This window comes from Sarcophilus harrisii, chromosome 3 (assembly GCF_902635505.1).
Source record: "Sarcophilus harrisii chromosome 3, mSarHar1.11, whole genome shotgun sequence".
NCBI classification, from domain to species: Eukaryota; Metazoa; Chordata; class Mammalia; order Dasyuromorphia; family Dasyuridae; genus Sarcophilus; species Sarcophilus harrisii.
Window position 1 is genome coordinate 220,684,236 of NC_045428.1, and position 21,734 is coordinate 220,705,969.

A 21,734-nucleotide genomic window follows, 5' to 3' on the forward strand; every position below is an offset into this window, starting at 1 on the left:
CTGCAGCCAATTTACATATCATTATGGCATATTAGGCATATTTTCCACAAAGCAAGAGTCTATTTTTAAATGTCTCAGTATAGCAGACATTGAATAATTTTTTGGCAGCTCCATTTATGTAAATCCCCTGAAGCTACTCAAACCATATCCTTTTGGCTTCTTAAGGAATAGAATAATGCAGGGAAAAGTAAAAATTTGAGAAACAGAATGCTGTTTCAAATATGCAACCTTTTGATAGTCAGGCTGCTTCCTGGTAAACATCAGTATAGACACTTTTTACACTTAGCAATTCTATAAACAAGCTTGTATGAGGCAAGCAATTCTGATATCATAGACGTGATTAAAAAAAAAAAAAGAACTCTGCTTTTTTGAATGGCTTTTTCTCCCCACTTTGACTTGGTAGTTTTATTTTATTGTGTTCTACTTTCTTTTTTTTAATTTTTATTTTCAAAATATATGCATAATATATTTCCACCATGTTTAACATATATTGGATTACTTGCCATCTAGGGGAGGGGATGAAGGAAGGGAAGAGAAAATTGTAACACAAGGTTTCACAAGGATTAATGCTGACAAATTATCCATGCATATGTTTTGAAAATAAAAGGTTTTAATAAAAAAAATATGTGCATGGATAGTTTTCAACATTGACCCTTGCAAAAACTTGGGTTTCAATTTTTTTTCTCTCTCCTTTTCTCCCACCTTTTCCCTTAGATAGCAAGTAATCCAATAAATGTTAAACATGTGTAATTCTTCTATACATATTTCCACAATTATCATTGCATGGTATTTTCACTTTGTTGTTATTGTTTGTTTGCTTTTTTTTTCTTTCTTGTATTTTTTTTCCTTTTTGATCTTATTTTTCTTGCACAGTGTGATGAATATGGAATAACACGTTAAACATGTGCAATTCTTCTAAACATATTTCTATATTCATTATTCAGTGAAAGAAAAAATCTTATCAAAAATTAAAAAAAAAAACCCAAGCAAACAAACACTACCACCACCAAAAAAGGTTAAAAATACTATGCTTTGGTCCACATTCATTCTCCGTAGTTCTTTCTCTGGCTGAGGATGGCTCTGTCCATCACAAGTCTATTGGAAATGCCTTGAATCACCTCTTTGTTGAAAAGAGCCAAATCCGTCACAATTGATCATCACATAATTTTGTTGCTGCTGTGTACCATGTTCTCTTGGTTCTACTCACTTCACTTAGCATCAATTCATGTAAGTCTTGGACCGAAATCAGCCTATTTGTCATTTCTTATGAAAATAATATTTCATCATATCCATATATCATAATTTATTCAGCCATTCTCCAACTGATGGATATCTCAGCTTCCAGTTTCTTGCCACTACAAAAAGAGCTGCTACAAACATTTTTGCACATGTAGGTCCTTTTCCATTTTTTATGATCTCTTTGGGATATAGGCGCAGTAGAAACACTGGGAGATTAAAGGGCACAGCATAATTTTCAATAGATATCATACATATGCAAAGAAACTATACTATTGCTTCATCCACTAACTTTACAAATTGTAAGATTTTTATTTCTCAGATTAATTCATCTCAGAACAACTGATTATAAAATTCTTTAGATACACAGACTATTTTCTTTCTAAACTTATTGTTTATAAATTGAACCATTCAAACCACATGCCTCATTTTGGACACCATGTTTATATTAATCGTGCATAGTTTCAGTTAGATCAATAGCAGCAAATAGTAAAAATGTTTCTCCTATCAAGCTGAAGCTTTTTATACTTAGCAAGTCTATAAACAATCTTTCATGGGGCAAGCAATCCTTCTAGTCATAGAAATGATTTTTCAAAAAGTCTGTTTTTCCTAACTAAAAATATCTAATTTTCCCTGGGAAAAAATATTTTGTCTTGTTAGTCTATCATGTATGCATCTTTTCAAGAAGTTTCAGTTTGTTAGATTATATGATATCTGTAGCCTAGGCACTTATATAAGGCAAACAGTTTTTCTTCTCTATCAATAATAGCTATTTTGAATCCTAATGATTTAGTAAATTGAGTTTTTTAGATATTGGATTTTTACCTTATGTTTTTGTATTTTTACTACTTAAAATCTCTTAATTACTTTTCCTTATATTAGTTTAAGTTGTATCACTATAATTTCTTTTGAAACTAGTTATGTATTTATCACAACAGGACATTTAGCTTTTTAAAAACAGGAAACAGTACAAAAGAAGATCAAATTAAAATTTAATTATTCACAATTAAAATATTTGTGACTTTCAATTTTTAAAAAATATTGCAGGTTTTAAAAACTATCATCATGTTATGTTTACAGAATTAAGAAATATAATAGATATTAAAGGACTTTTAACTTTCCATGGAAACAACTTTTCCAATATCATAGACATGATTTTCATTTACATTCATTTACATATACATTCAAATGAAGGAAACTTTGATACAACTTACTTGTGTTATAACTGACAATGATGATGGCAGATTGTGCTTATATTGAAATAAACATATACCAACTCTAATTTGACCTCCTTTCCTCATATTAAAAAGAAAAGATTTAGGGAAAACATGATATCTGTTTTCAAATACTTAGAAGGCTTTCATATGGAAAAGGCATATGATTTATTCTGTATGCCTCTTGAGGGACAGTAGTAAAAGTAGTGCTGCAGAGAGTCAAGAGTAGGTTCAAAATAAGGAGAAAAAAACCAACACCCCATAATTGGAGTTGTTCAGAAGTGAAATGAGTTACCTTGGAGGATAATTCCTTTCTTTTGAGATTTTTACAATAAACCTTTTGAGAATTGCTACAATAAGTTTATAGAAAGCAACCATTCAACCCTTTTGCTCATGACTTTTGTTTTCTTGATAAGAGTTTTTAAAAAGACAATTTAAACTTGCATTGTCCTTCAAATAGCAAATAAATCAAGTGTTGACTAAATCAGTTTTTAGGCTCCTAATGGTAACTTATTTAGATCAGTTAAATTTCTGTATAATTGTAATTAATGTTTCTTTTTTCTTCAATTTTCATTTCTCATTATCTATAGCTAATTGTATTAGGTCACATTGGAGTAGTTTATATTGGATGATGCATTTTTGCTCTCATTTTTATTTCCTGGTCTAATTTCATATTAATTTTTATTTTTGCCTTAGCAAATGAGTGGACTATCAATACCCAAACATCTTATTTAGGAATAATTCTCACAATAGTGATGAATTGTTTCTCTCTTAAAGCAGAATAATTTTCATTGTTTATTTAATTTTCAGTGCCTTCCATTTTGGGGAAAATATTTATAAGTATCTTCACTGCTTTTAAACAATATATGAAAGAAACAGATTCCTTTGGCGAAAATTATGCAAATGACTAAAACTACATTAGTTTTGTGAATGGACTATATGGATCATTTTTCTGAAATGGGACTGTTCAAGCAATTTACTTCTTCCTCTGTTAGTCTGGGAAGTCTGCATTTTTGGAGGTAGTCATCCATTTCACTTAGGTTATCAAATTTATTGGCATAAAGTTGAGCAAAATAACTCCTTATTATTTCTCTAATTTCCTCTTCATTGGTGGAAAGTTCTCCCTTTTCATTTTTAAGACTACTAATTTCATTTTCCTCCCTCCTTTTTCTAATCAGATTTACCAAAGGCTTATCTATTTTATTGGCTTTTTCATAGAACCAACTCTTAGTTTTATTAATTAGTTCAATAGTTTTTTTACTTTCAATATTTTTAATTTCTCCTTTTAATTTTAGAATTTCCAATTTAGTATTTGATTGGGGGTTTTTAATTTGGTCTTTTTTTAGTTTTTTTAGTTGCAAGCCCAATTCATTAATCTTTTCTTTCTCTGTTTTATTCAAGTAAGCCTCTAAGGATATAAAATTCCCTCTTATTACCGCTTTGGCTGCATCCCACAAATTTTGGTATGATGTCTCTATATGGATCATTTAATTGTATCTTTTTGGTTTTTTTTTTTTATCATTTCAAACCTATTTGACAAGAGAGCCAAATAAGATGAGAATTTCTCTTTCAGCATATGAGAACCATCATGTGGTGGCCTTAAACAAAATTTTAAATGCTGTGACTGGTTAGAAATTCCAGCAGATTATAAGGTACTTATTGAAAACATGGGTCTTTATTTTGTTCTGGATGTTTCTTCTTTTATTGGATTCTAGAAATCCACCATCTATTATGTAGTACCTCAAATAGCACAGCATAGAATCCATGAAATAAATCAGGAACCAAGATTTTCTAACAGAAAACCATTTGCCATTGTTATGTGCATGGAAAAAGAAGTAAAGTGCTATCCAATAACTTATGCTTCAACTTGTAAAATGTAATACTAATTGAAATTTTAGCTCAAACTTAAAGAATTTTGATGGACCATTAATTTAATGCTAGTTTTAAATGTATTTACAAAACTAGAATTGGAAAAAAAAATTCAATATGGAAGACCAGGAGAATTCGAATATTTGTTTTATGTGGGTTTTCATTCACTTTTGAAATATCCAACTGAAGGTTATCTCTCAAGCATTTTTTAGCTTGTTTGTGAAACAAAATTACAGAATCTTAGATTTAGAGTTGGAAAGTTACATACAGGCCTAGTATAACTTTCATTTTATAGATGGAAAAAATGAAGATTAAATTACTTCCCCAAAATCATATAAGTATTAAAAATAGTAGAGTTATGGTCAAGTTTAATGTTGTGATCTGTTTGAAAATAAATGCATACTGACATAATTAAGTATTCTAATCAGAAATTCTTACACCATTATCTACTAGAATTTTTGAGGCTGCCACTTTGAACAAGGAAACATAAATCTATAGAAATTGAATGAATGCATATTTAAAATGGGATTTTAGTTCAAGATTTCTTCAAATGGGATAATGTATATTTTAAATGCCTATTATAGCTAATTCAATATTACATTTCCTACTTTTAAAAGCTTCTCATATGATTGATGCAAAAGATGCCAGTGTGTATAAAATTTAATATCTTAAATTTTGTAGGTAATGAGTAGGAAGGAAGATTCTAATATTTAAAAACAAAAACACAAGACTGAAACATGATTAAATAAGATATTGTTAGTATTAAATATTTACAAGAATCTTATTTAATTATTCTCTAGGAAGATTTTCAAATATATAGTATTTGAAATATACATGTTATATTCCCCTCTGGTACAGTGAATAGACCCCCCCAGGCCTAGAGATCTGAGTTCAAATTCGGCCTCAGACATTTAATAGTCGTATGACCCTGGGCACATCACTTAAACTCTATTTACCTTAGTTTCCTCATCTGTAAAATGGGAGTAATAGTAGCATCAACATTCTAGGGTTGTTGTGATGATTAAATGAGATAATATAGTAAAATACTTAGCATAGTACCAGGTACATAATAAGAATTATATAAATGTTAGCTGATGTGACGGGGATAATAAATATTTATTGTTGGTATTTGCCACACTTTTCAAAAAAATCATATTACCACTTCCTACTATCACCTCCAACTAAAATTTCACAAACCAAATCATTTTCTGCCCTTTGCTCTACTATCTTTGACTTGACAGTCTCTAGCATCTCATATATTCAGTATATGCTTTTAAATTTTCCTTCAAAATGTCTCAAAATATCCTTTTACATTCCATCTCATAACTTTTGTTATCGTTCAGTCATCAAACATTTCAATGTTTGATTCTTTGTGACCTCATTAGAGGTGTTCTTAGCAAAGATACTGGAGTGGTTTGCCATTATTTTCTTCAGCTTTGACACATAAAGAAGCTGAGGCAAACAGAGTTAACTTTCTTGCCCAGGTTCACTAATAAGTATCTGAGGCCAGTTTTGAACTCAGGAAGCTGTCTTCTAGACTCCAAGTCCAGTTTCCTATCCATTGTGTCACCTATTTCCCTTAGTAATTGTATAATTATGCAAAAAATGCTTGTATGAGTTCATCTTAATATGCATATTTTTATATTTAATAATTAGGAAAGAATTACCTAATATTAAAAAGAAACCAAGACTGAGACATGATCATTGAATGAATATAAAATAATATTTATTTGTATTTTTCAGCAATTCCTAATGACTTAAATAATTTCAACTGCCAATTCATCAAGCTGTTTTTATTTTTATTTTTTGCTGAGGCAATTGGAGATAAGTGACTTGCCCAGGATCACACATCTAGGATGTGTTAAGTATCTGAGAACAGATTTGAACTCAGGTCCTCCTGACTTCAGGGTTGGTGCATCAAGCTATTTTTATAACTTTCTTAAATATCTTCTAGTTATTCCTAGCTCTTAAAGATTTACATGGAATTTTTTTTATTTTGAAACTCCAAAACATTCAAGGTTTCATTGGTTTGAGTCATTTCTCCACTGCCTGGTGCAGACTCGATATTTTTATTCTTTCGATGAACTTCATGAATTGCCATAGCTAAACAAATTACCTGGAGTCAAACTTTCTGGTGATGATCCTTTCCAAATTGAGCGGGGTTTCTGTCCCTCAGCTCTTATAGTTGAAGCTTTTTTTAGTTTGGTGTGCCACTTTTTACTTTGTGTGTCCTTGGTACAAACTTCAAGAACCAATGAAGCATCAGAATTGAACTTTTCTTAAGCATTAGAGGAAAAAAATTTTCTTAAGCAATTAGGGGAATAAGAAATATAGGACTTTTAAGTATGCAAAATGCTTTATTGTTTGTAAAGCTCATTTTGATGAGGTTCTGGGTCATTAGGTGGGGTTGGCAGAAAAAGCCTGAAATACTGACAAAAATGACTCCATGAGTCAAATACTCATGGGAATCAGCTCAACCTTACTGAAAAGAAAGCTAAGTTATGTCAAATCCCTGAATTTAAATTTCCTCTATAAATCTGTCCCTGGTCCACACCATCTTTGCTGAATGTCTTTTGGGTTAGTGGCTCAAGAGTTCTCCTTGCTCCATCTCCCCCTTCCCTTGTACTTCAGATGTTTAACTCTATACCCTCCCAACTCTATTCCATATTTATCGTTCCTGATGTCTATTGTAGCTCTTCATTTCATCTGTAATCTCATAAAATTCAAATAATTCTCATAAAAGCCTGCCGTTTGTAAATTTTTCACGACTGAACCTAACCATTTGCTGCCAAACCCGCATATTTAGAGACAATTGATCTCCTAAAACATCAATTTCAGCCTCATAACAAACCCTCTAAATTAGCTACTATAGATATGCTTATTCCTATTTTACAGAAGATTAGACTTAAGTCCAGTGATAGGAGAAGCCCCCAGCAAGAGACATCAGAGAGGCAATTGCCCTGGGGAAAGAAGAGAATTTCTTTCTTTTTTTTCTCCTTTCCAATTTATGAACGTGAAAATTAATGGGAAGATAGTGACATCTCAGGAACAATAGTGAATGATGGAAATGTCTGTATCAGGAGCTGAGAGACACCTTAGGGTTAAACCAGACACAATGAGGAAGAAGCATGTTTGGGGCAATTGCACCTACCCAAACTGACTACTCAGGAGTCGTTCCAAATGATGCACAGAGAGAATTTATTAGAATCTTGAGAAGCGGACTGTCCTGGCCTGTGGGCCCGAAAGGACAGCAAGGATACCCACATGGAATGCAGTCCAGGTCTCATCTAAAATCATGTGACTGGGGCCTATAGGCCTGATCTACTTTAGTTAACCAGTTCTGATCAATATGTGCTTAATTTGTAAGTTCTTCACCTTTCCACACAAGCATACTTTCTGAAGAAAAATATAGATTACCAATGCTACAAAGGCATCCATCCACCCTTGAAGCCCCTCAGAGAGCCTTAACTAAGGGGAAACTTCATGAGGACTCCATGAAGAGAGAAAAGACTTTTCAGTAATCAGGGTAAGCATTTTCCCTTTACAGAGACATGCTAGAGCCGGCTCATTTGAGCACATGAGGTTCAATTGTTAAATCATCATTGTAAATATTTACATCCCAGAAATAAGCATATACTACAAATTAGGACTTGTTTTATTATTTTGTAGATTGTTTTTACTTACAATGATAGAGAAAATGTTGATAATGTGGATTAAACTTAAAAATGTGCAGTATTTGTGTCCCCACCCCAGCTAGTTATTAATATTTACTAGCTCATTTTTGCCCCTTTGTTACATTTCTATACATCTTTAAACTTATACAGTGCTTTACAAATATCCTAATTTGTCTTCACAACAATTCTAGAGTTCTATTATCTCTAGTTTATAGTGTGGGAACAAAGAGAGAATTTTAAGTTATTTTAAGTGAATATTAAGTAGGATCATACATCTAATAAGGGTTTGTGGTAGGGTCTGAATCCAGATCTTCTTGAATCCAAGCCCAGTACTCCATTTACTTTGTGATTGCATATGTGCCCTGCTGTCTTTGTGTTTTATATTTTGGACCTACCTCTCCAGAGACTTTTTGTGTGCAAAGGGCGAGTGTTCCTTCAGGTTGGAAAAGGGGAAATTGTTTCTATAACTGTTCTTGCGATATGTGCTTAGCAAATGTCTTTTAAAATTGCCCTAATTAAGTTTGGTTAATAATGAACAAGAAGTTCTTGAGAACTCATAAATATCAGAAAAACTCAGAACCTCAAGGTTACTTACTATTACTACTAAAACAATGACTTGTAGAAGTGAGGTGCCTTCTGTTGACCTGGCAAGTGAGATTTAGGCAAGGAATCCCAGAAAGTATAGTACACTCACTGTGAAGTTAAAGGACTGGATTTCAACTCACATCTTCCTGATTCCAAGTTTGCTACTAGATCCATTATACCATAATCTAAAGCTTTTTGGTTTAAAGGATGTGCAATAATGGATTTCTAAAACAACTGATCATGTTTATTAGCTTAATTTAATTTAGCAAACTATGTAAAGTAAGATTATTGTAATGTTAAAAACCTGCCATGCAATCTCCTTTTCTGTTGGTTCATTCAATTTTAAGTTGGTGATTTTCATTGTCTTTCTTTTTTCTCTTACTCATCTGTTGGGGAAAAAAAAATGAGGGAGATATATTTTAATTTTAAGCAATTTTAAATTCTTAAATTCTTTCACAAGATGTTAGTAAATATATGCCTGAAACAATGTGTAAAAAAATAGAAAATGAACATACATTATTAATATGTTCTTAATACCATAGAGTAAGGACAGTTTGAATTTCAATACAAGAAACATTGCACTACTATGAATTCAGTGCTGGTGCTATAAAGACAAAAATGAACCTATTAAGTTAAGGAACTTAAATTTGCCAAAAATAAAAAGTTTGAGGCAGAGAACTACACAAAAATATATTTCTAAATACTATATGTGTCATGGTATAACAGCAGTAACTGCAAGAATTTCTACCATATAAGCTTATTTTTTCCCTTGAAAACAGGGAAACTTAATTTTGAGACTTTATTGGTCCAGAGGTCTATGACAAATCCAATCACCTAGAATACATAAAAAGACCAGACTATGGGAAATTAGGGTTCCTTAGACTTGATGGATGTCTTGGTGAGAAAATTATCTGTGACCAGAATTATTATAGCCACAGGATGGTGTTTCTAACTATCAATTCTCAGAATTAACATTTTCTCATTTCAATTATGAGGTCAGTCATGAAGTCATTTTAATCTAATCCTGACACCTTTCAATGATGTAATCATTGTAGTTCATAGGCACATGCAAAATTAATTGACCTTCATTATTTGGCATCCATGTAACCAATCACTCACTTGTAATTCATAATTTTATAGTGTCCCCTGTAAACACCAGTCTTTTTATTAAATGTTCATGTTCACTTTTAAGACTTAGGAGGTAATAAAACTTTTGAGCCAAATGATCATATATATATAATCATATATAAGATTAAGGTGTTCAGCTGAATTTGGTTCACCTAAAGTAAAACTGGTTTGAACAGCCAAATTCATGAACAAAGTAGAGGAACTTTTGTCATATTTGACAAGTCTGGGGCAAAAAATACCCCAAAATATCTGAGGTGAAAATATTCTTCTGTGTCTTTCCTTTATTTCCCGCCCCCTCCAAAGTAATGAAGGTAGTATACCAGAAGCAGCTTTGACTGGAAAATAAAAATCTCCACTTCAGTGATCCAGGACTTCCCTATAGCTATTCCAAAACTAATCTCTGAAGAGAGAGGGGAAAAAGGGAGATAATCTGCAACCTATGGCCAAGTACATGAGTAACTAGCCTAAACAGAATTGAAAGCATCCCCAGTTAACACTATAATTGCTTAAAATGACTTTACAAGCTCTCCCTAAATGATTGAGATAATTGAGTGTTGTATTCTTCAGTATAATGTAGGGGTTTTGAGGAAAAAGGCTATTTCTTATTTTGTCTTTGTATTTGCAGTGCTCTGAAGAGTGCTTACATGTAGTTGGTGCTTAATAAGTGCTTGTTAATTGATTGAATATTTGGTGCCACTGTTTTCTATTACTAGGGTAGATAATTGAGACTTTAATGGAAAAGTAACTAATTCCCCTAAAAGGTCAATGATGACAGAAAGAAATTGGTTGTGAATGAGACATACTCAAAAGACATCTAATTTACTATTTGCCCTGATAAAACCCAAGGTAAAAGTTTGTAATAAAAGTAAGCTTCTCACTGCTGGGTTTTTTTTTTTTTTTTTTTTTTTTTTTAGCAACTTTGAAGAAAAAATTACATTTCTTTACAGAAATTTACATTTTGTGATCTAAGAAAAAAAATGCAGTATAATATCTGTCAGAATGATAGTATTTTCTTAGAATCCCCTTTCACTTCATAATATTAAGGTATTTGAATAACAACTAGCATTTACCTAGCATTTAATAACTAGTGATATCTAATTTTGCTGCTTCTTTTTAGTGCCTGGAGGATACATTGATCCATATCATAATTTTTAAAATTTCATTTCTACCTTTCTTACTGTCTTCATTATTAAGGGCTTCTTGATCTTCTCTCGCTTTATTTTCTTTAGTAGCTTTTCCTTCATTAGTAAGAGGAACATTTTCACTAGCTGAAATAGAATGACAGAAGAAGTGAATATAAAACAATATTATGCCACTTTTTCTACAACAAATTTCAGGATTTTAATGGATTTGTGAGAAGTCTAAAATTGTTTCTACAACTTTAATAATCTGGGCATAGTAAATACCTTCAGATGTTTGGGGTTCTGTTGGTAGTGGTACTTCATAAAGAGGTGGTATGTAGAAGGTTAATGGAGTAATGTTTTTAGCTTTCCACCGTGGATCAAGAGGTTTTGCAATTTCTTCGTCCTCTCCTTCTCCCACTTCTCCCTATTTTAATATAAAATATAGGCATAATTTTAACTATCAAAGTTTAAGTTTGGAAAAGACAATAATTCTCATTCTTTCCCCTCACCCAATAACACCAATAAATCATTATAAAAAAGTCAGCTTGTAGTTTATAAGTGAAATAAAACTAGTAATTTTAGGTGACTTATTTCATGACATTATTGAGTTATAAGGCGACAGAGTTTATATAATTCTGAGAAAAGAGGTGGAAAAAAAGGGAGAAATGTTACAAAGGAATTTTTTAAAAATCTTTTATAAACGCTTCTATTTTTATTTCTATAAAGTTCCACTTATCATGACACAAAATAATTTATTTTATGAAAGTAAAGTGGCATATGCTTTTTTTTGTTCTTTATTCTTTCCTTCAACATTATCCTCTATAAATTAGTGGAGAACTTGGAACATATTTCAAAAGGCAAAGGACCTAGGCTTACAACCAAGAATAACCTACCCAGCAAAATGGAGTTTAATCCTATAGAGGGAAAAATGGATATTTAATAAAAATAGAAGATGTCCAAAGATTTCTTATGAAAAGACCAAAACTGAGTAGAAATTTGACATACAAACTCAGGAGTCAAGTGAAGCAAAAAAAAAAAAAAAAATGATAATAATAAGATTGAGGAGCCATACCATAAGGGACTAAAGAAAAAGGTTAAAACACTTATATTCTTATATGAAGAGATGATACATGTAGTCCTTCAAAACTCTTATTATCATTTAGGGTTATAAAAAGAGACCGATTAGATGGAAGGCTTTTTAAAAATAAAGGCAGAGGGTTTATTTTATGTTTTGATGATTTCAAAAGAAGAGTGGAAAAGGTGAAGAAGAGGAAGCCATTGGGAGAGGGTGGAATGGTGAGGAATAACGAGGAGAATTATTTTACAAATGTGCAATGCTCAAGGAGAAATTTATACAATATAGAAGGAATACCAGGGAGAAGAAGGTGATACAAACTTGATTCTCATCTGAACTGGTCAAAGGAGGGAAAAATACACAGATGAACAAAGTTAGGTACAGAAATGCATTTTATTTAACAGGGAAATAGAGAAAGCAGTTAAAAGAAAGAGGCAGGGTAGAATAAGGAAGGTAGCAAGGAAAAAGAGAAGGAAAAATGAATAGCCAAATCAATTAGACACTAGAATCCAACAAAATGTTCTTTAAAGAAACATATTTGAAATAGAAAGATACATACAACTAGAGCAGAACCTAGAGCAGAACTGGAGCAGAACTAAAGCAAAAATACTTTAAGTGAAGTAAAAAAAAAGTAAAGATAGCATTCATGATCTCAGACAAAGCAAAAATCAGACATAATTGAAAATAATAAATAAGGAAAATACATTTTGCTAAAAGACAACACAGATAATAAATATCAATATTAAATGTATATGCCCAAATAACATAGTATCTAAATTATTAAAGGAAAAACTAAATGAGATAGAGGAGAAAAATTCAGTAAAGATATATCAGTGGGGGACCTCAGTTAACCCATTTTAGGCCTAGTTAAATCTGACCACAGAATTTCTCAACTATACAAGAAAACACAAAAATCGACCACAATTAGGGGATAAAACCTCACAAACAAATGCAAAAAACCAAAATTATTGAAAGTACATTCTATTTATCTTAATATAATAAAAATATATACCATAAAGTACCTCTGAAGTAGAGATTTTTAAAAATTAGGAAACAAAATAATGTAACTCCCAAAAAATGGGTCAAAGGGAAAATTATAGAAAAAAATATTATTTCATTAAAGAAGACATCAATGAGACAACATATCAAAATTTTTGAGATGCAAACAATGCAGAACTTAGGGGAAAATTTATATCTTTTGGGCATACAGCTAAAAATTATTAGAAAATCACACATTAGAAACCTCTAATTACACATCAGAATAGAAATCCTGAAAAATCAAAGGAGAGATGAACAAAATTAACAGTTAAAAAAGTTGAATTAATAAAAATAAATAGAAAAAAGATTTTTGAAAAAAAGATAAACCATTAGAAAATTTGATTTAAAATATATCAAATTACTAATATCAAAATTAAAAATGTAAATTTACAAACAATAAAGAAGAAATAAAAATAATTATTCTAAATTATTTCACCCAACAATATACCAATAAAACTGACAATTTAAATGAAATGGATGAATATTGACAAAAGTATAAATTGCCTAGATCAAAAGAAAAGGGAATGAATACTTCAGTAATTCTATCTTAGAGAAATTGAACAGGCCATAAATAAATTCCCAAACAAAAAACTCCCAGAACCAGATGGATTTACAAGTGAATTCTACCAGACATTAAAAAAAAAAAAACACAAATTCCATGACTACATAAACTGTTTGTAAAAAGAGGAAGAGGTCCTACCAAATTCCTTCTATGACATAAACATCTAAATATGACATCTAATCAGAAAGAGTCAAAAGAGAGAAAGAAAACTATAAATCAATATCCCTAATGAATGTTGATATAAAATATTAAATATCAGCAAAGGGACTACAGCAATACATCACGAAGATCATATGCTATGACTAGACTGGATTTATATAAAAAATGCAGGGCTGGTTTAACATTAGGAAAATTGCAAACAAAAGTGATCATAGTAATAACAAAAGAAAAATATTATTTTAACAGATACAGTTATTTTAAATTTCTTGCTGCTGGACTTTGTTGGTAACATAGAAATGTGGATGATTTATGTGAGTTTATTTTAGATCCTGCAACTTTGATAAAGTTGTTAATTTTTCTAGTTGTTTTTTAGTTGATTCTCTAAATATACCTTCATATCATCTGCAAAGAGTGATAGCTTTGTTTCATTGTTACCTATTCTAATTTAAATTTTTTTCTTTATTGCTAAAGCTAAATTTTTTAGTACAATATTGAATAATAGTAGTGATAATGGGCAATCTTGTTTCATTCGATCTTATTGGGAATGCTTCTAGCTTATCCCCCATTTTATGCACTTTAAAAACATGATTACAAGTTGTGGTATATGAATGTTATGGAATATTATTGTTCTATAAGAAACAATCAGCAGGATGATTTTAGAGACATCTGGAGAGACTTATATGAACTGATACTCAGTGAAATGAGAAGAACCAGAAGATCATTGTACACGGCAACAGCAAGATTATACCATGATCAATTCTGATGGACATGACTCTCTTCAACAATGTAGTGCTTCAGGGTAATTCCAATAGATTTGGGATGCAGAGAGCTATCTGTACCCAGACCCAGAGGACTGTGGGGACTGAATGTGTATCACAACATAGTATTTTTAGCTTTTTTGTTGTTGTTTGCTTTTTTTCTTTCTCATGTTTTCCCCTTTTTCATCTGATTTTTCTTATGCAGTATGATAAATGTGGAAATATGTATAGAAGAATTGCACATGTTTATCATATATTGGATTACTTGCTGTCCAGGGAACGGATTGGAGGGAAGAGAGGGAGAAAGATTTGGAACATTTTTAAGGGTGAATGTTGAAAACTATCTTTTCATATATTTTGAAAATAAAAAGCTATTTTTTTTTAAAAAAGGTTCCAGTGAGGGAGAACCTATTCCCTTCTTATAATCCCTTATAATTCCCATATTATATTATATTATATTATTTATTATAAATTTATATTATATTTGTATATATATTATATATAATATATATTTATATATAATTATTACATTATTATTATATTATATATTACATTATATGTATATTTATTATTATATATAATAATAAATACTATAATACTTATAGTACTATTAATAATACTATATAATTATACTTATATATTAATTAACTATATATAATATATTATATATAATCATAATATATAATATTATATTATATATAAATATATATTTATTATATTATAAATTATGTTATTTATGAATTATAAATATTAATTTTTATTTATTATTTATAATAAAAATTATAAATATAAATATATAATATTACATTATATATTTATTATTATATATTATATTATATATAATGTATTATATATATTATATTATATTATATATATTAATTAATTATATTATATATATAGTATAGTACTATATATAGTAACATAATAATTAATTAATATAATTAAATATATTATTATATATTATATATAATAAATACATAATGATATATATTTATATATTAATTATATATGATAATAATATATAATTATATAATAAAAATATAATAACAAATACAATAATATAATAATAAATAATTATAATATATAAATAATGTATATTATAATATATAATTATATATTATATATAATTAATAAATAAATATAAATATTATTTATAATAATAAATTAAATAAATTAATAAAATATAATTGTTAAATTATTAAATGAGCTTATATAAAAATAAGCTTATAATAATATAATATTATAAAAGCTTTCAAAAAGCTCCATAATGCTCTCCCCCCAAAAAGTTAAAAACCCCTTAACTATAAAACTTCTAGGTCTTCCTCAATGGTCACTTTATTGAGATTTTCATAGTAATCTTTATGAAAAAAGATATCCAAAACAAGGTAAAGACCACACAACAAAATCTGCAAAGCCATTGAAATAACAATGGAACATTTTGATGAGTCCACAAAATGGACCAGAAAAGTAAACAGAAATAAGAAAAGACACTAACAAAACAATATAAAAATTAAAGCACTTAAGAAATAAACCAGCAAGTATAACTAAAGTATAACTAAAAAAACAGAAAACATGACAAAAAATACTAATTCTCTATATTATTTTGTTTTTTTAAAAAAGATATGAAGAAGTAAAGCTGGAGAATTGGAAATCAAAACCAGAACCATAATGTGATACCTCAAGAAATCACTTTTAACTTGCTCAGAAATATTAGAAGCACATGGCAAAGTTCAGGGTGAAATTCTTCAGATCACCAACAGAAAAAAAAGAAAAGTCAAACCCCAAATTTAATTGACCAAGAAACTACATAATCAAATTTCAGTTGTAAGATATCAAAGGACATATTGTGTAGGAAACAAAGAAAAGAAGCATTCAAATTCCAAGGCAAAATGATTGGAATAATACAGAATTATTTTATGGCTATAAGAAATCAAAAGAACAATTGGAATATGTTATCTGAATAAGAAATAGGATAATAGCTCCTAAATAGCCCCTAAAACTTAAAAAGTTGAGCATGAGAAAAGTGGGGTCCCAGAGTGGAGACCTGGCATGACTGGCAGCAATATCTTTGGGAGCTCTCAGCCTAGAGACAATAAAGAGAATTTGTAAAAAAGAGATTATAGGGACCCTTTTGCTGGCACTAGCTATAACTAGTTCTGATTGGCAACTCTATTACCCATACCACTCTGAGTAACTACCCTGCTTACAATACCAAAGCAAGAAGTGCTAGTGCTTTCAGCTGCAAGGGACCATGGGCCCTTTTTGGGTAAAAATAAGAATACAGAAGAACAATGACTGTACCTCTCCCAGGATCACATAACCTTGGAAACACCAAAAACTTGCAGACCCCCAGAACTAGCTCTTAAAACAATACAATGAAAAAGCCTGAAGCTTGGGACAGTGCCTCCCCACACTCAGGTGAATAGACCCCAACTTTGGCATAATGTTTAAAATTAAGAAATAGACTGGAAAAAATTGACTATAAAAAGCTACTAACTCCAGCCCTGAAGTCAGGAGGACCTGAGTTCAAATCTGGTCTTAGGCACTTAATATGTCCTAGTTGTATGACTTTGGGCAAGTCATTTAACCCCAATTGCCTCAGCAATAAACAAGCAAACAATTAAATAAACAAATAAATAAATGTACTAAAAAGCTACTAAAGTGGCAGAGACCACTGGCAGAGACCACTAACACATAAACTCAGAAGATATTGTGAAAATACAGTAAGCAAAGTCTTAAAGAAAATTGCTAATTGGATCCAAGACCAATAAGAATTTCTAGAAGAATTCAAAAAAGAAATAAAGAGTGATAGGGGAAAAAGTGGAAAAAGAAATGAGAATTATGCAAGAAAATTATGAAAAAGAATTAATAGCGTGGTAAAAAGAGGCACAAAAAATACTCAAGAAAATACCTTAAAAAACAGTATTGTCCAAATAGTTAAAGCATAAAAATTCACTGAAGAGAACTCCTTAAAAAACAGAATACATGAAAAAAAGAGGTACAAAAACTCAATGAAGAAAATAATTCCTTAAAAAATTAGAACTGACGAAGTAAAAGCTAATGACTCCATGAGACATCAAGAAACAAAACAAAGTAAAAAGAATAAAAAAACAGAAAAAAGTGAAATACCTCACTGGAAAAACAGATTGAGGAAGATAATTTAAGAACTATTGGATTACTTGAAAATCATGATCAAAGAAAGAGCTTAGATATCATATTTCAAAAAATTAACAAGGAAAATTATCTTGATACTTTAGATCCAAAGGGCAAAATAAAATTTTAATACATTTTTTTTATTAAAAGCTTTTTATTTTTCCAAACACATTCAAATATGTTTTTCAACATTCACCTTTGCAAAACCTTATGTTCCAAGTTTTTCTCCCTCTCCTCTTCTCCCTCCCCTACTCATATTAATCCAATATAGGTTAAATATGTGTAATTCTTCCAAACATATTTCCATATTCATTATGCTGTGCAAGAAAAATCAGATCAAAAGGGAAAAAAAACAAGAAAGAAAGAAAAAAAGCAAGCAAACAAATAACAACCAAAAAAAGATGAAAATACTATTCTTTAATTCACATTCAGTTTCCATAGTTCTCTCTCTGGAGGCAGATGGTTCTTTCCATCACAAGCCTATTGGAACTGTCTTGAGTCACCTCATTGTTGAAAAGAATCAAATCCATCACAGTTGATCATTACACAATCTTCTTGTTGTTGTATACAGGGTTCTCTTGGTTCTCCTTACTTTACTTAGCATCAGTTCATGTTAATCTTTCCAGGCACACAATAAAAATTTAAAGAATTCATCAATCACCTCCTGAAAGAGATCTCTAAATGAAAACTTCCAAAAATATTATAACCAAATTTCAGAGCTCTCAGGACAAAAATAATAATAATAATAATAATAATTTAAACAGCCAGAAAGAAATAATTCAAAAATTGTGCAGCCAGGATCATGTAATATTTAGTGGCTTCCACATTAAAGTAGAAGGTTTGGAATGTGATATTCTGGAAAGCAAAAGAGCCAGAAAAGAATAAGCTACAAAGCAAAACTGAGGTAATCTATCTTTTTTTTGGAGGGGAGGGAGAAATGGATATTTAATGAGAGGACTTGCAAGCATACCTGATGAAAAGACCAGGGCTGAATAGAACATTTGATATTCAAACACAAGACTCAGGAGAAGCATAAATAGGTAAACATGAAAGAATAATTATAAGAGACTCAATAAAATTAAACTGTTTATATTTCCAAATAAAAAATAATATATGTAACTCCTAAGAACTCCATCATTATTAAAGCAGTTAAAAGGAGTTTACCTCGACAGAAAGCCTGGGTGTGAGTCAAATATGTTGGAATGATGCTCTCGAAAATTTAGGAGTGAAAAAGAAGGATGCTCTGGGAAAAGGGGAAAGGAAGAAGTAGAATGGAGAAAATTTTCTCACATAGACGTACTTAAGAAAGAGCTTTTATAATGGAGGGTAAATGAGGGAAGAATGGTGGGTTATTATTTTTATTTAAACCTCACTCTCATAAGATTGGTTCAAAGAAGCAAGAATCACTATTGGTTAAAAAAATGAAAATTAAAACAACTCTGAAGTACTACCTCACACCTATCAGAAATGATAATTGCTGGAGGACATAAGGAAAAAATAGGTAGACTAATGAAGTACTGGTGGAGCAGTGAATAGGTCCAACCATTATGGAAAAAAACTTAGAACTATGTTCAAAGACCTATAAAAATTGTGTATATCTCTTAAGTCCAACACCATCACTAGATCTGTATCCCAAAAAGATCAAAGAAAAAGGAAAAAAAGGACCTATATGTTTAAAATATTTATGGCATATATTATATATGTGTTTATGAATATATATGTATATATATTTACATATGCACATATATATATATATATTTGCGGTAGAAAAGAGTTGGAAATCAAGGGGATGCTCATCAGAGAATGGCTGAACAAAGTGTGGCATATGAGATGAAGTACTATTGTACTTATAAGAAATGAAGAGAGGTCTGGATTCAGGAAAACACAGTAAGACCTACATGAACTGATGCAAAGTCTAAGGAGAAAAACTGGGAGATCATTGTGCACAGTAACAGCAATGTTGTAATGATAAACTCTGAAGACATGGCTATTCTGATCAATGCAATGATCAAAGATAATTCCAAAAAAATCATGATGAAAAGATGCTATCTACTATCCCAGAGAAAGAATTGATGATCTCTGAGTACAAAGAGAAGCATAATTTTCTCCCTTTATTTTTCTTGCTTCTTTTGGAATATGACTAATACGAAAAATAAATTTTGTATGATTTCACATGTACAGTTGGTATCATATTACTTGTCTTCTCAGTGGGTAGGAAGAAGGGGGAGAATTTGGTACTCAAAATTTAAAAAGAAAGGAATGTGAAAAATAAATTAATAAATTAAAATGTTAAATATTTAAAGATCTAAGGAATAAAAGTCTATAATGGAAAAAATTTTTAAAAATTAGTTTAAATTTTAGCTAAAATTTAAAATTTTAAAAATTAACTAAAATTTAAATTTTTAAAATTAAAAAAAAAATTAGTTAACTAAAAAGAAATAGTGGAAGTTAACTAATATTTTTGGGAGAAATTTCATGTCCCCATTAAAAAAATCAATATTATAAAGCCATTCTCCAATTGATAAATGGTCAAAGAATATGAATAGGTAGTTTTCAGATAAAGAACTCAAAGCTATCTATAGTCATATGAAAAATGCTCTAAATTTCTACTGATTAGAGAAATGCCAATTAAAACAAATGAAAATTAAAATAACTCACACTTTATCAGATTGGCTAAGATGGCAAAAAAATTAATACTGGAGGGGATATGGGAAAATCGGGACACTAATGCACTATTGAATTATGAATTGATCTAGCCATTACAGAGAGTAATTTGGAATTATTCCCAAAGGGCTATAAAACTGTATATAACCTTTGGGCCAACAATATCCCTGCTAGATTAAAAAAAAAAAAAAACAGGCAACAGGGCCTATTTGTACAAAAATATTTATAACATCTCTTTTTGTGGTAGCTAAAAATTGGAAATGGAAGGGCTATCTTTCATTTGGGGGATGCCTGAACAAGTTGTGCTATATGATCGTAATGGAATATTATTGAGCTATAATAAATGACAAGCAGGATGACTTCAGAAAAATCTGAAAAGATGTATTTGAAATGATACAAATTGAAGTAAGCAGAACCAGGGAACCATTGTATATAGTAACAGCAATATTGTATAATGAACTCTGAATGACTTGGCTATTCTCAGTAATACAATGATCCAAAAACTCGTGATTAAAAAAATGATGTTCTTCTCCAGAGAAAGAATTGATGTTGTCCTAATACACACTGAAACTTACTATTTTTCCCTCCCTCCCTCCTTCTTTGTTTTTCTTTCTTCCTCCCTCCGTCCCTTTTGTCCTTCCTTCCTTTTTTAAAGTTTTCTTGTACAAAATGATTAATATGGAAATGTTTTACATGATTGCATTTATGTAATCTAAATCAAATTGCTTACCGATTTGATTGGGGAGGGAAGGGAGCAAGAAATAAAATTCGAAACTCAAAATTTACCTGAAAAAGCATTAAGAATTCTTTTTTTTTAACATATAATTGGGGAGGAAATGAGATATTATTTTTAAAAAATCAATATTATATTGAGAGGAAGGCAATATAGAGAACACCTGCTTCTAAGATGGTGAGAGAAAGTCAAATAGGGGATGAGATAAAAATTGTTCAGAATGTGAAAGGAGAAGTGGACAAGAAGCTTTTCAGTTTCTTTCTCTGCTTCTGGGGTGGCAGAAAAGTGGGGAAAGAATATTAAGGGAGTAGAATACAGATGGAAGATTGAGAATAGGAATAATCAATAGAGGGGGAATAATCATTTAGCAATATAACATAAGTGCTTTAATAATACTATTTCATTTTTGTGTATTTTCTTTGTAAACCCAGAACTAACTAGTACACATTGGGTACATTTGTTGAGTAAATGAGTATTATCTCTCTCAACTAAACTATAAATTCCTTGAGGACAGGAACAGTATCTTGTTTATTTTAATATTTATCCTAGTACTTAGCAAAGTGTATTACCTGTCATCCAAAATTTTCATTGATGGAAGGAGCCCCAAATATTCACTCTCTCTCCTTTGATAAAAATCAAGAGTTTGGCTATAACATATATTCTTAGAATGATGGTTATTAGCCCAAGATCTGTGAAATTGTTTTTTGAATATTCTGTTCACTGTTTTTCAATATAATTTATTTTCTTTGTAATACTATGCAT

At 30.3% G+C, this 21,734-nt stretch overlaps 1 protein-coding gene across 1 annotated transcript in view; it reads right to left on the reverse strand.

Annotated features, from left to right (window-relative positions):
- Window positions 1–8,007: 8,007 nt before the first annotated feature.
- LOC100914901 (radial spoke head 1 homolog) overlaps window positions 8,008–21,734 on the reverse strand; it is a 49,588-nt gene continuing 35,861 nt past the window's right edge. Inside the window, exons 7-9 of the mRNA XM_031959086.1 lie at window positions 11,113–11,254; window positions 10,876–10,974; window positions 8,008–8,964 (exon numbers count right to left, since the gene is read on the reverse strand). Coding sequence (XP_031814946.1) covers window positions 8,957–8,964; window positions 10,876–10,974; window positions 11,113–11,254 — 249 coding nt within the window. The 3' untranslated portion in view covers window positions 8,008–8,956. The remainder of the gene's footprint in view (window positions 8,965–10,875; window positions 10,975–11,112; window positions 11,255–21,734) is intronic.